We start from the raw sequence: 17,511 nt of genomic DNA, 5'->3' as shown, positions 1-17,511 counted from the left end.
AACTAATCTATTATAAAAAAGATTATGTTATATAACCCTCTTTTGACAAACATTTCTCCCTTTTTTATGTATAATATATAAAAAAGCGATTGTTTTTTCAACATGCGATATGTAGGCATGCCTTTTTGAACTCGAAGTTATTTTAGTGTTGTATATTAATAGTTTACAATTTATAGCAGAAGCAAATAAAATGGCAGTGACGTTATAAACAAACAAAATATTTTTGTATAATAATTTTTTTTTACGTTAATAAGAAAAAAGTGAAAGTTGATAAAAAAAACTGAAGAAAATTATCTATTATTCAATTAACTGTTAGGAAATGTTTAGAACGGTTATCGAAAAATTAAGTTATCGTCACTGCATACGTTAGGTGGCAAAATAAAAGGTAGGCGCAAAACTTTTATGACGTTCAAATCAAGAAATTGCGTCTTTGCCCTTTTGTAACCAACTAACACATATTTTATAGTACTGTTTCAAGACAGCTCTAGCGAATCGCAGAAAATTATGTTTGTGAGCATCGCTTCTTGGACACATGAAATGTTTTCATGCCTTAAACGAGAAATTTTAGCGGTCGGTAACAATAGGGTAGAAAAACTAGCGAGCGTCCTTTCCAAACAAAGAGTAGTTTTTCTGCGGTACTTTTGAGTAAATACGTTTTAAGACGGGTGCGCTATAGAGTAGTATTTGCAATATTTTAAATTAGTAATGCATTTATTTGGTCACAATATCTTTTTTGCATTGTTGTGAATATACTGTGTGTGGGCCCGTCCAGATTAATTTAAATAATAATAACGAATTTTTTTAATATAAATTAAATTAATTCATACCTTCATTCTATTGAAATATACAACTAGTAAACTATCCTGATAGTAATATAGAGTAAATTTATTTTATTCAACACATTCTCAGCATTGAGGAGAAAAATAAGCCGACTGAAAAGATTAGGCGAGAAAGGCAATCGGTGTGGTAATCAAATATATGTTATAAAACAGCGATAACATATTATGTTAAAATCATTGTTGTGTCATTTAATTAAATGTATTTCTCAATATCCCTATAATGTAATAACTATGGTGTCGTTATGCAATTAAAAGCAGTTTTTGCCAAGTGCATTGTTGCATTTTAAAACGCGCACAAGCCTTGCGTATTTGCATTTCAAATCGGTTTGCCTCGTTCTTGTTAATATTCCGTTTTAACCGGTAAGGTATGGGTACTAGTAACCGCCGATGAGAACACTACCTCCACTACTACCACAAGTGGTACATTTGACCCGCTTTTTTCCTTGGCCAGCTAGCTCAGAGCTACACTATCGTTGACCATCAACAGTCGAAGCAACGTCGACACAATCCAGGGGAGGTCAAAGAGCAAAAAAATAAAATAAAGTAGCTTTTTATGTCCGGGACCCCTGCGAGGGTTTATGGCTGTTGAGAGAATATGGCGGGTTTCGAACCGCGCGTGCAATAATACGGTTGAGTTATTCAATCTTTTTTACGTACCCGATGGATTCGGTTTTATTTATTTATGCATAATATAAGATACACACGTTTTTAATAAAAACGTATATGCGATTGCATGGCACGTGCCAACGATGTAATATGTAAAACAACCGTTACGAATATAGTCAGGGATGCAAACTAGAACCTATTCTACAGTCCATATAATTACTTATAATGGTGGAGTATTAAAGACATGCTGGAATAATACTAATTATATAGTCCTATCATTTTAAATAATAATAAAACTATCCAGTTACATATTTTTTAGTTTAATTATTTTACATAGCACATACATATTATATTTTTATTATATATATTTTATTAAAAAAATCTAATGATGTTTATAGGTACTACTTTAAAATACTATTTTAAAAAAAAATAAAGCTGTTCATACCCAGTACATTTTGAATATTAAATTTAAACAAGAAATCCGAACGACATGCTTAAGTTGACCCAAAATGTATCGGTAAACAATAAAGAGTCTGAAATTGTATAAAACTCTTCTAGACTGTAACAGAAAAAATCTTATGAGAATTTTGACGCACATGTGATTCCTTATATTTCATTATTCATAAGCGATAATTGATTGAGAAAGAGTGGAAAATACAAAACATTAGGACATATGACTTATGGTTCTATCTTAGAGGTTCAAGTATTATTTCTAAATTATTATATAAAGATCGCAAGTCAAGTTTCAAGTTTTTTTTTATTTATATCATAAAATATTTATAATTTATATAATATATATTAAAGTCATATGTACAACGTTTATGCTATTTAAAAATGTTAAAAATCATATGGATATATATTTTCCATATGTTCGACGAAATACTGTAGTCAATTTTAATCATACGAATCACTCTCTAATGTTTATTATTAAATAGTAGGTATATACGTACCTACAAACAATTAAAAATACCATTCCAAACAATACTTTTATAGAAAGCATGAAAAATATAACCCTAAATATTATCAGTGAAATTATATGCATGTCTGATCAAATTATTCTATAAATTCATAATCCGAAAAACAGCGAACTATTTAACATATGTATCATTATTACCGATAATTATATATAATACGTGGCTTCCGTATAAATCTGCAGTTTACAGATTCTGGTTCTGATTTTACATTTAAAAATAAGAAGAAAAAAATCATAGTGAATAAAACCAATTTTCAACCTTAATTAAATGAAAACTACTTTTAGACATTTTTTCCTGATTAAACCTATTATTTTTCTTGGTTGCGTTTGGATAAAAAATTCTACCACCATTTAAAAGTATATATTTTTAGTCTAGCTTTTAGACTCTCGACAAAAAAAACACCCTTCTATTCAATGATTGAACCTCTCAAATTAAATCGGCAGATCTAAGTTTACAGGCTCCAGAATCAAATAAATCAGAAACCTTGTGAAAAAAGCCGGACCGTTTTAAACACGTCTAAGACAAAAAGAGGCTTGTTTGTTAAAATGGACAGCCACCGTGAGAAAACCTTTCTCTAAGTCAAGTCAAAGTACCTAGTGTGAATTATAAAGGTTAAAAGTGTCCGTCGTAAATGTTTATAAAAAGCACATGCAATTTAGATTGACATTTAAACGGCCGTTAGTAATCCGCTCAAGTGGTCAACAGAAATATTTTCTAAAACTTCTGACTGTTTTTTAATTTAAATCAACCAAAAGTAGCAGGAAAAATCTCTATAGGCAACGAACATTCACTTCCCCAGAGTCTGACGCAGCTTACGACTATCAAAGATCGTAGAAGTCGCCGCTTCTCTCTTCGCATCAGTGATGGAGATATAACTAACGTATACAAACTTTACCGATTGTTGCAATAAAAGAAAAGCAACAAACTTTGTCTTAAGAAACATTTTAATAAAATAATATTTTAAAAGGTTAAAGAACCATGAATAAAAACAAATGATGAATAGTTTGTGTTATAGACTAATAATGCTTGACTAAAACGTACCACAGGGTTTGTGTCACTGTAAAGTAACTGTTAGCGGAAACACTTTATGTGCCATCGGTCGTGAACGATTGCCCAGGCCATGACACACATGTTGTGCCATCGGTCTGTATATTGTAAAGACTCACCGATTTCATTTTAGTGACATAAGTTTTAGAAAAACTAGATGCTACAAATTTTTAGGTCAAAAAAACTAACATGTTTTTGTCATTTTTACATGTTTTTCAACTTCTATTGTATCTATAAAATTAGTGATTAATATATAATTACAATTTTAATCTTTAATCACAGATTGAGTTTTTTTATATTTGTATATTCTCACGGATGAATACTCTAATGAAGAACTAAATTAAGAATAAGCCAAGTCGTGTATAGTGATGCCTAAAAATTTTAAGCTGTGATTATTTCAAATTAATTAACTAGATGTCACTGATTTACAGACAAGTCAATTTTTATGTTATCCCTCTTCTTGATGACGTTAGACGTGGATTATCTGGCCTAGTTTAATAGTTAGTGGTGATATCCTTTATTATTAAATACTAAACATCGAAGCAAGCAAAACTTGTTTAATATAATCCAAAGAAAATTATTTTTAATGACTCTCCCTACTTATATTATATATAATATACATATATAAATATTTTAGCTACATTATACAACCACAATATTTGTAGTAAATAAACGTGCACAAAAAAATTGAGCTACATTCATATTTACTGTGACTGTCAAAATAATTCCACCTTAAGAAATAGATTTAAATAAGGTCATCAATTTTTAAACGACGACTATAATTCTTTAGATGAGAGTTTGTGATAACATAAAACTTTTGGCAAGAGCTTAGAATCGACCTTCAAATGTACACGTAACATTTTAAAAACATTGAATTTAAAATTTCTCACGTAACTCACAACCCATCTTTCGTTTTCATGTTTAAGTCAATAATATTAATTACAGCAATTATTTGAACAACCATTAACTATGCATAATTTACGCAATAAATCAAACGCAACGACTTAATCCATATTAATGGGACTCGAGAAATATAATATTATTATAATTTACAACTTCTAAACTCTAAACCGAACACATTTTCGAGGCGTGAATTATCTTAAACGCCATCCATCAAGTGCCATCTGCCTTCTTGGTGTGAAGAGGATAAAAAAAATCCGATATCCTCGTAGGAGGATCGTGACTGTAATTTTACTTTCAACTCGTTAGACTCTCGTTAGAAGTGTGCGGGTCACATAATCCATAGCTTTTTAAGTCAATTTATTTTTTATTATAATTCATCACAACTTTATTTAGCGAAGAAGCCTGCTGTTAGTTGTTTCTGGGACATATTTTTGGAGTAAAAGGCGTCATTTTTCATGCTCCTCCAAGCCCATTAGCCAAGGCCTCAGGGCCAGGTCACATAATCGTTATCGAGCACACAAGGGCGGATGGGTGGTGACAAATAACGACACTGGAAAATTGGTAAATTGTGTGTGAAACCTTGAAACACATTAATGTGTACAAAAACCCTTGTGGGTAAATAGAAAAATCTTAAATACACAACATATATCTAAAAGTTGATTTAGTAATTTAAATAAAAAAACAAACAATCATACAAATATAACAAGAGATAGAATAAACAATTAGTTTAAATTTTGATTGATGTTCAAAACTTAAGAAGCTTGTTTTAATACGAAAAAACATGATAAAAATCAGTTAAACATATAGCCACAGACACTGCAAAGCCTTGTCTTATAAGAAGATTTTACTCACGTACTATCGCGCCTTGTGGATGACACTTGCCAGTTAGTTGCAAACTGATCGTCGTTGCCAAGTTTTTAAGAAAATGGAGCTTATTTGGCATATAAGCTTTTTAAACTGACACATTTTTATCTATATTATTTTAAAAATTTACTTCACTATTTGAGGCATTACTGTTTATATACTTAGTGGCACATTTCATTCATGAAAATGTAAAAAGTTGTAGCTAATTTGAACCGCTGAGTACGCAAACAAATCTAAATATATCTATGAACCAAAATATTACTTTAAGTCTTGTGCTAAAATAAATAATACCATAGAGTAGAACCATAAAATAATCAAGAATAGAATTTCGTAAAACACGTTTATAAAAATAAAAAGATATAATAATTTAACTGGTTAGTGTTTTAAATCATTGATAATTAATTGTAAGTCATACGTTAAGACGCGACAGGCGTAAGCCGAATAAATAAAACTACTAAGTTAGTAGTGAAACACCACACTGATATCAGTCTGAAAATCAGTGACATTTATTTTATTAATTATAAATTATTTTTATGATTTACAAGCAATATATTACTGTGCATTCATGAGATTAGGAAAATCTAATTTGTAATTAATTGATCGTTTTAAGCAAAGGGGCAGAAAAATAAATTTCATATGGAAGTGGCTTTAAGTATAAGTATGTATATACGGAAACCAACTATCACTTCCTCAGACACTCCCTCAAAGACTTTCTATGCCGCTTTTGCTGATATTCACACTTGAACATCCACTTCGAAGTTCAAGGCATTAGAACTTTAACCAAGAAGAGACCACTTCTCACTTCACTTCCGAATTAAACGCCTAGAACCTGAATTTAAATTACATTATATCCAGTTATTTCGATCTCCTAGACACGAAACAAATTAAAAAAGACTAGGAATCAAATATGATTCAAGCCCAGTTCCTTTGAATATTAGTCATCAATTCATGCCACTAGCTTATCATACTTTATAAAACAAGAAACGACTACACAAAAAAGCAAATAAAGACATGATAGAACAATAAGCTTTTATAGACAAAAGTACTTTTTAAATAACGATAAGATAAAAAATTTTGCACCTTAAAAAGTCATATTTTATATACTGGCAATTATTTTTCAACAACATCTAATAGTTCTACAACTAAATTAAGTTAAGTTTCACCCAGAGAAAAAAATACTTGACAAGTAAATTAAACATTTTTAATTGCTATTATTAATACTTCAAGTTGATGTTGAATTTTATTTTCATATTCTTTCAAAATAACTTTATTTTTTTCTTATTATTTATTTATAATCCGACGTTTCGCCGGACATAAAATATAATACAGTACACACAAACCGTCATTGTTATCAGATAAAGCGAATTACGTTAAAAACGAACACGAAACATTACTTGACCTCGTTACAACGCGTGCTGTGATTAGTGACGAATTATCGAGAACAGCGACCCAAAAAGGGATTACTATTAAGGGTACTATAAAAATCTTAAAAATAAATCCTTAAACTTTATACATTAATACTGTATATACACTAAATTTAAATGAATCCCGAGTATACTTTCTTAATTGAACTAATTAATTCTCGCGGTCGAGTTTGCTTAACAAATTTTAACACCACTTTAATCTTGGTTAAATTAAAAATTTGCTTAAGACGTATGTTCTTAGTTTAATTTTAGTACAATATTTTTTTAATTTTGCTTTTTGCCTTTGCCCAATTTATTTTTTTATATGCTTCAAATTTGTATGTTTCACTAAAAACTCGTGAATGTAATACTTTACGGATATGATTTTTATGCAAATTTTTAGGTGAATACAATACGATTATAATTATTAGAACATAGCAATTTATGTAAGTAGTTTAAATTCATTTAAAGTGTTTTGAAACCACAGAATATTTAATATTTATATTTCAACCATTTTATTTGAAGCGTAATTTAAAAAATACATTTTGTTATAATTCATAATTTAGTCAATTGATCGTTCAGAGTGATTAAAAAATTCGTAAGTCATGCCATACAATATTTTCACAACAATATTAAAGAGATCTCATGACCAAACAATAATAATTGTTATAATAATATTTTATAAACAACCAAATAGCACATCCATTTCGAGACGTTAATCACATAAGGTCCACTGAAAAAGCTACTTTTTGTTTGGAAAGAATGTGCACTAGACAATACGTTCTACCTTACGCATAATACTATTGTTCTTCTACCGATTTCCGGAGTGACCATCTAGACCGTTTCTCTTTAGGCATGAACAAAAAGCGATGCAATTGGCTCGCAACTACCTTAATCTGCGATTCGCTAGAGCTGTCTTGGACCAGAATTATAATAAATGAGCACTGTTAAAGGCGATAATGTTTTAATAATTCCTAGCAATTTTTCGCTTCAAAAGACTTTAAACTCCAATGGTTAATGATATTGCCATAAAATTATATTAAATATTTTTTTTGCTCAGACATAAATGGACTTGAACGATGAATGCTTCTCTCATTATCAAGTATAAGTCGCAATGTCTCAAGCAGAGCATTTTTAACAAGTAATTTGATAGTCGAATAATAAACGTAAAGTATTCGAATATGAGTAAACTCTAATATTGCCTTGACAAACAAAAGTTTATACTATAATTAGATTAATATCTTGGAATGACATTGAACGCAAAGGGAAAGCTCACGTTAAAAAAACGAGAAAAGCTGGAGATGTGTTGGTAGATGAAAACAATTCAACAAAAAATAATTGTTAAAGAATTTGATATGTTTTGGAATAAAACAATGTTTAAACTGTGTACAAAAACTGATATAAATACTTATTTGTTTTATATGCATATTGCTTATTAATCTGACTGTCAAGTTTTCGTTTGTAGACTCGAAAACACTAACTCTTTAATTAACAATAATTTTAATCGCTTATCCAAATAAATTGTTACATCTCTAAAATAAATTTCAAACCATCAAACACCAAATTTAATCAACGCCCTAATGCCTTAAACAAACAAATAAAAATCCAAATATTTTAATTAATCTTTCTTAAAAAATAAAATCGCCTCCATCGCCGACACAAAGCGACGGCGAAGAAGTTGGAAACAAATCGTCTTCCTCCCCGGAAAATTCTTCATTCGCATCCGTTTTCCCGTTTCCGTTTCTAATTAATCTTAAACAAGATCATCCCCTTTGAAGTGCGTCCGTCCGTCTCGCAATTAGTGCGTAATCTGTCGCCGAAGCGAGAAGAAGAAGAAATCTCTTTCGAACGGGACTGGGCGCCCCCGAGGGGTGGCCACCCGGGCAGCTTGCCATCGGGATTGCTCTCTTGTGTAATTTAATCTCTACTCGTCGTGCCCTCTTTTTTGTTCTTGCTCTTGCCCCGGGACCGGACCGGGAATTGAAATATGGGAGTTAACAAACCGTAACTTTGTGTCATTGAAATGCGCTCGGAGTGCACGCGGAATACATACAATATAATATTTTATATGTACACTATGGACATGTACAACATGTGGAGCTTTTAAATTATTACTCAAATGGAGCGAATAATCTGAAGCAACGGGCGGGTGTCTTTCAAGTGCGGCAGTTGGGGATTTTTAGTTTTGTTTTAGCAGTTAAGGCGTACCTCATACTATGCTTAGAACCCCTAGAAACTAAATGATTAATGCCCTCACAAATAATATCACATTTAAAAAGCAATATGTCATTTCTTTATAGGTTGAACCTATAAAAACTTTAATAAAGCTTCAACTTGGTGCATTTAAAAATCACACATAAATTCAATACTCATTAGTTTTTTTTGCTGATTACGATCAGAAAATCTGAATGTAGATTGCTGTAATTAATATAAGTTTTTATTTGCAACAAAAATATTCTAGATTTACACAGGTATGCCATTAAAAATTAAATGAGGATATGTACTACTTTTCTAGTTCTAAAAAACTTTTAAGATGCATTTCTAAAACTCGATTTTTCTGCAAACAAATTATGGTCTTATTACCTTCCTGATCATCTGACATGTTTGGCAAATTATAAAAATACAGATTATATGCTTAATAAATTGTTGTGTCAAGAAAATACCCATTAAACGATTATGATTTACGCTCAACAGTAGAATCTAATTATCCAACATCATCAACTATCTAAAAAGTCTAAATCTGTCAATATAAAATATTAAATAATTTATTTATTTTCTTCAAATCACTTATCTGTACGAGTGAAAATATAAGCTGAGTATTTCGACATCGCACATTTAAAATGTAGTACACCTCAGAGTGAAAACTTGTGCTTCATGAGATTTTATTATGCCAGTAAAATTAATATCGCTATGATAATGCTAAAATAGTTTAAACAAGGAACCAGAATTCCCGTCAAATCTGATTTAAAAATCAAGAACTAGAACTATTGATTAGGATCGTAACTACCGAAACTATTTCATTCCTAAATTTGTTTGTCTCCGGAGAAACTATTTCTCAAAACCAGGCGGAGGAATCGCGATATTTATATAAGAAAGTCAATAAAACATGCGCACATAAACACTAATACAATTAACCAAGAAACTGTCGCAATGCAAATTAAATTTAGAAATAAAATAAGCAGGGTTTAATTTACCAGTATCTGGATGACCCTTTGCGATCTTGATGCTGTGTTAGGACTTGAAATTTCGGAGATATTAACACATGCATTGGAATTGTTCTGGCTCAAACGACAACGATTTTTTACTATTTAACGACACAGACACGTATAGCTGTCAATTTTAGATATCACATTAGTTAAAGAATGAAACTAAAATTTAAAAATAAAAACAGAATATACAAATAGTAACTAATATAATTAACAACCACATATAGCGCTTATAAAGTTAATCGCAAGTGAAATAATAAATATTTATTTACAGATTTTAAGTTTGTCTATAAATATTTGTGAAAATATTAAACAAGCTATTTTTACAAATATCATATATACTACTATCCTACTTTAAAAATTTTATGCTGACTAAAATGCTTACTTTTTTATAATTAAAACTGAAATACTTATGTTCTTAATAATTGTATATAATTAATAATATTTGTTTTTATTTTTAAACTTAATAATAAAAAAATATAAATTCACATTCTTAACAATGTTTACACACTTTTTATAGAGTATGTTATTTACTTAGTGAGATAAACAGCAAGGTTATCTTTGTTATTCTATTACGACATATTGCTCAAGAAGTTTTCCGTTTAGTCGTTTTAAGCAATAAAACATAATATTCTGACAAATTTAAAATTATTAGACCATAAAATTATGAAATAGATAAGAATAATAATATTTAGCTTTATTCGATTGGTAATGGCGGCAATCGAGGGTCCTCAAACAATATTAACATACTCACATATCGATCAAATTTGGTTACAATATGTGTATATGTCTTGTCTATTTGATTAGCACATGTCATATTACAAAGGTAGACATACAATAAAACTACTTTTACATACATATATGTATCTATACCTGCTATACGTAATGTTTCATTTACTTAATAAACATATAAAAATAAATATAAAAGTTGCAATGAATTAAATTATATTTATTTTATTTTTTATAGTCGATTCACCCAAGCGTACACCTTTGCCAAAGTCCAATTAACGAAACGTATAAATCCGAAAGCGTTAGATAAAGGGTCCCAGCTCGAGCTATCGGCTCGGCTCGCCTTGAAAATTCGGCGGTTAAAGTTACATTGGCCAAGTTAAATTGACTAAACTTAACCGCGGCGCAGTCAAAAGTTTCCCCTTTGCGGTCGGCCGGCTCAAAACTGAGCCATTACCGAGCCTAAACCGTTAAATCATTCCGAGGGTTCATTTGCATTCCGCTCCCTTGATTATATCGCCGAATTTGACAAGAAGCGAAAGTGATAGAAGGGACGTGCGCTACAAAAAGCCAACTAGTGGTATACATTGTATACTGGAGCATGGAGCCGGACGGAAAGTTTTCGCATTGGCAGTTTGGCCCACTTTTCCGCCTCGGAAACAAAGGAAAAATAAGGTAATTTATTATGAATGAAATCGACCCATCAAAAAAAATGGGAGCGATCTATTAAATTTAATATATTCTGTGTATAGAAAAAGTTGAACGCGAGTTTTGGAAATCATATTTAAAAACGGTTTCAGAGCTTCCTATATTCAGCGATATTTTATACTTAAACTAGCATTATAAAGTCGAAAAAAGAAATAAAGACTGACTTCTCTACAATTATTTAATAACCTTTAAAAATAATATTAGTTGAAAAATTTCGTGGCATAAGAATTATTTAAAAATCACATTGAACAAGAATAAAAAAGAAAACTAAAAATTTAATTAATTAACGTTTTTTCTAACCGCTCTTTTTATTTTTTATAACATTTTAAAATTGTGTTACTTTAAAATTAAGAAATTTAATATTCTATCCCTAGATATTTAAAATAAAAATTTAAATTAAAGGTAAAAATTTAATAAACCATACAGCGGTAAATTTACGGTTTTTTATAAAAACTCATATTTTCAATGAAGGATATTTCATGAATTTTTTTCTAATCAATATTAATTTTTTATCGTTTGCTCTTTAACATAATCACAATACAACTATTTTGTATTAAGTAATTTAATATTTTACTACTAAAAACTATAAATATTTCTCAATAAAAAATCAAGTATACTATAATACATTTAGTAAGGCAATAAGATAAAAAATCTGTTTTAACTTCTTTTGCGAAGGGAAATATATTTTTTTTTCGTTTTAACGTTCCTAAACATTTAGTATTGCAATTATAAAATATTAAATATATAAACATATAATATTTCTTAACTATTTGTAATGGAATATTTTTTAATGTTTAATTTAAATATGAGCACTAAAAAACAGTTTAACGCATGTGAGCAACTTTATTAATATACCGCTGCAGTAGCTTATTGTGTATACTTTTTTTTTTACGAAATTTGTTAAATTTGAAGGTTATTTATGACTGCCATGGCCTATCTAAAATCCGATAAACAAGCAAGCGCATACAAAATGAATTTAACAAAAACTTTATAATCGCCTAAATTCCAGAAATCGTTCATATTTTTGAGATAAAATTATGCCACTGTGGACTTTTTCAATGACAAATATTGCAATTTCTATATCTCCTCAATTAATACGAGAAAATATGTTTTGAATTTTATATAATAATAATATTTTTGAGCATTCTGAGTTGTAAGTAATGCAACTCATTGCTGAGAATAAAGCAACTATTCTGCAGAATGAATAATTAATTATTTATATATAAGAACATAAGATTAGTATTTTATTTTGCTCCTTTAAAATTTTAAATAGCGAATTTTATTTTTTCAACATTTTAAGACCTATTAAAAATTGATTCCCGTGTCAAGAATTTTTTCCGAATATTATTAGTTTAAGTTACACATATTATAATATATAAATATATATTTTCACGATTTATAGAAACAAAATTTTAGAATCCTACCTCATTTGTGTTCCACCGGTGTCGCTGTATGGGGAAATTCTCTGCCTTTGGCAATGTTTCCAGATTGTCCGGCAACTTGATAGGTTCACCATCTGAAAATTAAAATTAAATTATAATAAAAAATATATTTTTAATTTAAATTAATATATACCATGTAAACATTTATTCGGCTTAAAGCGCGGCTATAAATTAATTATGAGTACTTTAATATATGAGATACATCTAAAATTAGTAATTTTCTTCGAGACTTTATAACAACACAGTACAAAGGATGCTTTTGTCTGTTCTGCGTGTTTGGTTTAAATTAATATTTCTTAATGTATTCATGCCGATACGGTTCGAGGGCAACCGATCTCAGTTTTTCGTGAAAAATTAAACAAGAAAAATAAGCAATTTATTTTTTCCCTGTTTGATTTTCTTATTATAAATAGAAAAGAAACCTTTTCGTATGCGAATTGAATAAAAATATTGATCTATACACAATAAAATATTCATAGAGAGGCGAGAGGAGCGCGACCAATTGTTTTCAACACACGTTGGCAACATAATTTAAAGTTTATTCAAGAAGACAACTACCGTGTTAAAAGCAATTAATAATTTATAAAGACGTATTATTTAATTTTTATATAAAAAAAATCAAATTAAATATTCTTGATTTAAGAGCTTAAAAATTTTGAGCTGATGATAAAATTCTTAGAATATGCTTAAAATATTCCAATAACTAATATCTACATTTGTTTGCAACTTTAATAGTTGCATATTTGACAATTTATATTTTGAATATCTGGATTTTTTTCGGTTTTCTATATTTTATAAAAATACATACATTTTTTTTTTAACAATATTCGTGCCTTCTACATATAGGTTTGAACCCTGGGGTGTATGAGAAACAATCGTGATTGAAACAGTCCTCGCTCATACCGATCGGAGTTCCCTTTTCACATACGAAGAATGCGAAAAGTCTTCGTCGAGATTGGTATGAGATTAAATTCCCCACATTCCCATTGTCACAACGACGTGTTTCGTAATGGACGAAATTTATGCTCAGCCGCTCGCTAGCACACTGCCGAAAGTGCGGAATAAAATTAAATTTTCCCTAAGGGCCATTGTGGCGCTATCGCTTCGGATGGGGCGAAAGAATGGAAGGTACCACCAAAAAAATCGAATATAAAATTTTCCAACTTACCGGAGACCTTAAACGTGAAGACTTTGGAATTATTCGGAAAATTTAATTAAGCATGTTCAAAAACTAATATCATACCTTAAAGATTTTATGATCTTTTTATTATTTAATATAATATTTTAGACGGTATTTCAAAAACAGGAGCATGGAAGAATATATTTTCGAATGCATTAAAACTTTTCATAGACGTGTGTATATAAGTTATGCCTTATTTAAATCGCCCACAGAATTTAATTTCCATAAAAGATCCATAGTATTTTAAAATGATTTTATTTCATTTATAATTTTGGGCTCGTCTTTATTGTTAATCTACATTAAATGATCAAACTAAATGTTATTGAACAAAGCTATGCCATTTCATAGTATCTCAAATACATACGTATGTACTCATAATTATTAAATTCGGTAAATCTATGTATGCATGTAAACTATCTGGTCTTACTTGTCGAATCCCGTTTCAAGACTACCTGCATAAAGGTAAGGGTCTAGTAACTGTCGAGTTTCCGAGTGACGAGGGTGTTGAAGATAATGCGTTGCATGTTATAGTTCGCCCTTATTATTCTTAAGTTTCTGACAAAATTTTAATGCAAGACTGTTCCTCAGTGAGTATACATTTGGAATCGATTTCACTTTTTTATTCCTCGATATAATACGAGGTTTAATTTAGAATATTATACTCTTATTTTTTTCATGTGCAACTGTCTGATTCGCATGCAATTGTCTGCCATATTAGATACATAGTTTGTTTGACATCAAAGTATTTTTCGACATATTTTAGTGAGCCTCTTGATAAGTTCTTCATTTTGAAAATCAAACGAAGAATTTATTGATGGTATTTTACAGACCGTTTCAAAAAAGATTTACTTATTACCGTAAATCTTCCGTTGCAACATGACAGGCATGTGGTAAACACAATCAACAACTACTAAGTATTGAGACATCATACTGAAATTTTAGTCTGTCAGTTAATAAGATAGTATACAATCTAGAAAAACTTTTTCTGTGGTGATCGACAGATATATACAACTGATCAATCGTGCTGTGATGGTAAAATAAATAGACTAACGCATTAATCACTAATTAAAATGTAGAAAATAATATGGACATTATATTTAGTAATCGATGAATCATTAAGGAGATTGCTTAAGAAGGCTGTATATCGTACGATTCATTCAAAGCAATTTTGACCGACATTTAAGGCTAAGAGTAGCAGCGAAATTCATTCCAAAACTCTTGAAACAGCATCGTAAAGAAATTTCTGAACAATTGTTGTATAATAATGGTCCAAATTAACGTGTGACGTATTATGAATATATGCTTTTAACATCGAGACAAAAGTCCAAACGCTAGTGGATGCTCCCTTGAGAGCCAAGGCCAAAAATAGTACGTCAAGTTTGATCAAATAGCAAGGTTATTTTATTGTTTTAATAAATTACTATTGGACCTGCAATGCTTTGCTATTGGTAAATTTGAACTAAATAAATACAATTGCAGTGTTTTTTTTTCTTCTTCAACTAAATAAAATGTAGAATATCAATCCAATATTAATTTAATAAACTGAATTATTTACCTTCAAGATCATTGCAATGCTCTGAGATATAAGATGTTTCTGGTGATTCCATTTGGAACATATACACACAAATCGCTTGGTTTTCCTAGACGGGAGCATGCAACGTATAATTGACCATGAGAAAAACATTAATTCTCCAATATCAATCCACATACTTACAACTATTGACCTTGTGATTTGTTCATTATTTTTGCAAAAGTCAGTTTAATTGGAAATTGCAATCGTTTGAAGAAGAAGAGCATATCTGTTCATTGAATCTTTGGTATGCGTGGTAGCAGGGCACATTTTCTCCTTTAAATTGGTAAATCAAAATATGGTATCATTGCAAAGACGGGGTGGATCAACGTTTCTAATAAGAATGATAGGAACACCAATCTTCAGATTTGTGATGTGTGCTGGCAATACAACTAAATCAAATGACTTCAAAAATTCAGTAGGATAATTTACTGCTTCATCTTGATTCATAACAACATATACTGATTTATAAGTATATATTTCACCTGGAAACACATGTTGAATAATGATTAATAACATTTAAATCCACGTTTTTGCAGCTAATATTTCACGCTCACTTGACCATTGATGACTTCTGTAATGTTGTGTGATATCTTAAAATACTTATTGAATCAATTATTTTTTTGAGTGTGTGGTGATATAAAAATCAATTGCTAATTTAATGCAGCCTGTTTATTCATTAATTGTAAGTTTGCCATTTTTAATATTCAATAATTGTTTTGCAAAAAGCTATGCAGAAGCATCGTTCTGCAATTGAACACGTATTCAGTTCATCAGCTGCTGTTGAACGTGATATAACAGGTATAATCTGACGAAAATTACCTGCTGATAATATTAGCGCACCTCCAAATCTTGCAATGTTCGATCCAATGCAATTGATATTTGAGCCACAAACAATATTTAACGGTTTTGTTGGCATTGTTATGCAACAACAACAACAAAACATTTAATTTTGAACAATTGAATATCAAAAATAAATTATTTTATGAAATATACTTTTGAAATCAGAGCTCAGCCTCGCCAGATTGGCTAGATGGTTTTGTGTTTTATTCAATTAATTACTCTGTATTTATACATATTTTACATGGACTTGATCTACGTGACGACGACAGTGTATGATGTCAATGTATCAGGAATTTGAGATACATTTAAATAATAATTAGAACGGCAGCAACATCTAAATCTTAATTTACGAGTTTGATTATGACAGAATGGCGCAGCGGAGAGCATATGAAATCGACGTCATTGACTAGAGCAGAAACGACGACGCACGCCCTGTTTTCTTATCCTGATGCCAAGTTCCTTTAAGCCCTCCACTTGTCATTAAAAGCATCCTCTGGAAAATGCTCAAAGTTGTACTTTTAACGGGACAGCCAAGAATCTGTACCACCTCGTCTTTCTGAGGACGACAGCCCTAAAATGACGCGTCGCCGAAGGTCTGCGCCCCGGAATATTGTGCTCTGAAACCTTGTCTCTATTGGCCTGTTTTAATCTCTTCAACTATGTCCCATTCTGTTAAAAAATTTTAAGTGGCTCGATTCATGCCTCATTCACCGAATCAAAGATCCTCACAGTACATTAACAAATTATGTATTAGCAATTTAGATATAGAAAAAGCTTTCGACACAGTATGGCATGACGGTTTGATTCATAAACTCTACAAAAACAAAACCCCTGACTATCTGCTACATTTAATACGCTTATACCTAAAAAGTAGAATCTAATTTGTTTCACTAAAAAAATGAACACTCAATCCCGCGTAAAATTCCAGCTGGAGTTCTTCAGGGAAGAGTGTCAGACCGTTCCTCTTTATCTTACATATACGCTGATGATACAGCTATTTTGACTAGCGCTTGCGATTTTTAACCAATCGCGAATAAATCTTTTTCAATCTTATAAATATTTTGAGAAGTGGAAAATTAAAATCAACCGAATTATTTCCACAAAACGTAGAGAAACTTCGCCACTACCTTTCCTAAATGAAAAGGGCAATAATGTAAAATGGAAAACAAGCGTTAAATACCTAAGCTTACACCTGGA

General features: G+C 30.3%; 1 protein-coding gene across 7 annotated transcripts in view; it reads right to left on the bottom strand.

The window, feature by feature from the left end:
* Camta (Calmodulin-binding transcription activator) overlaps positions 1-17,511 on the bottom strand; it is a 307,476-nt gene that overhangs the window by 239,442 nt on the left and 50,523 nt on the right. For all 7 annotated transcript variants that reach the window (XR_015808914.1, XR_015808915.1, XM_088181638.1 and 4 more), the window contains one exon: positions 12,704-12,795. Coding sequence is in view for 5 of the 7 variants with exons in the window: in XM_088181638.1 (XP_088037764.1) it covers positions 12,704-12,795 (92 nt within the window). In the remaining 2 variants the exon portion in view is untranslated. The remainder of the gene's footprint in view (positions 1-12,703; positions 12,796-17,511) is intronic.

The sequence above is a fragment of the Plectrocnemia conspersa genome, unplaced genomic scaffold (genome assembly GCF_051122295.1).
Source record: "Plectrocnemia conspersa isolate PC_06_02 unplaced genomic scaffold, ASM5112229v1 ptg000002l, whole genome shotgun sequence".
NCBI classification, from domain to species: Eukaryota; Metazoa; Arthropoda; class Insecta; order Trichoptera; family Polycentropodidae; genus Plectrocnemia; species Plectrocnemia conspersa.
Note: the sequence above shows the minus strand (reverse complement) of the source record. Positions and strands in the feature narration are given on the sequence as shown.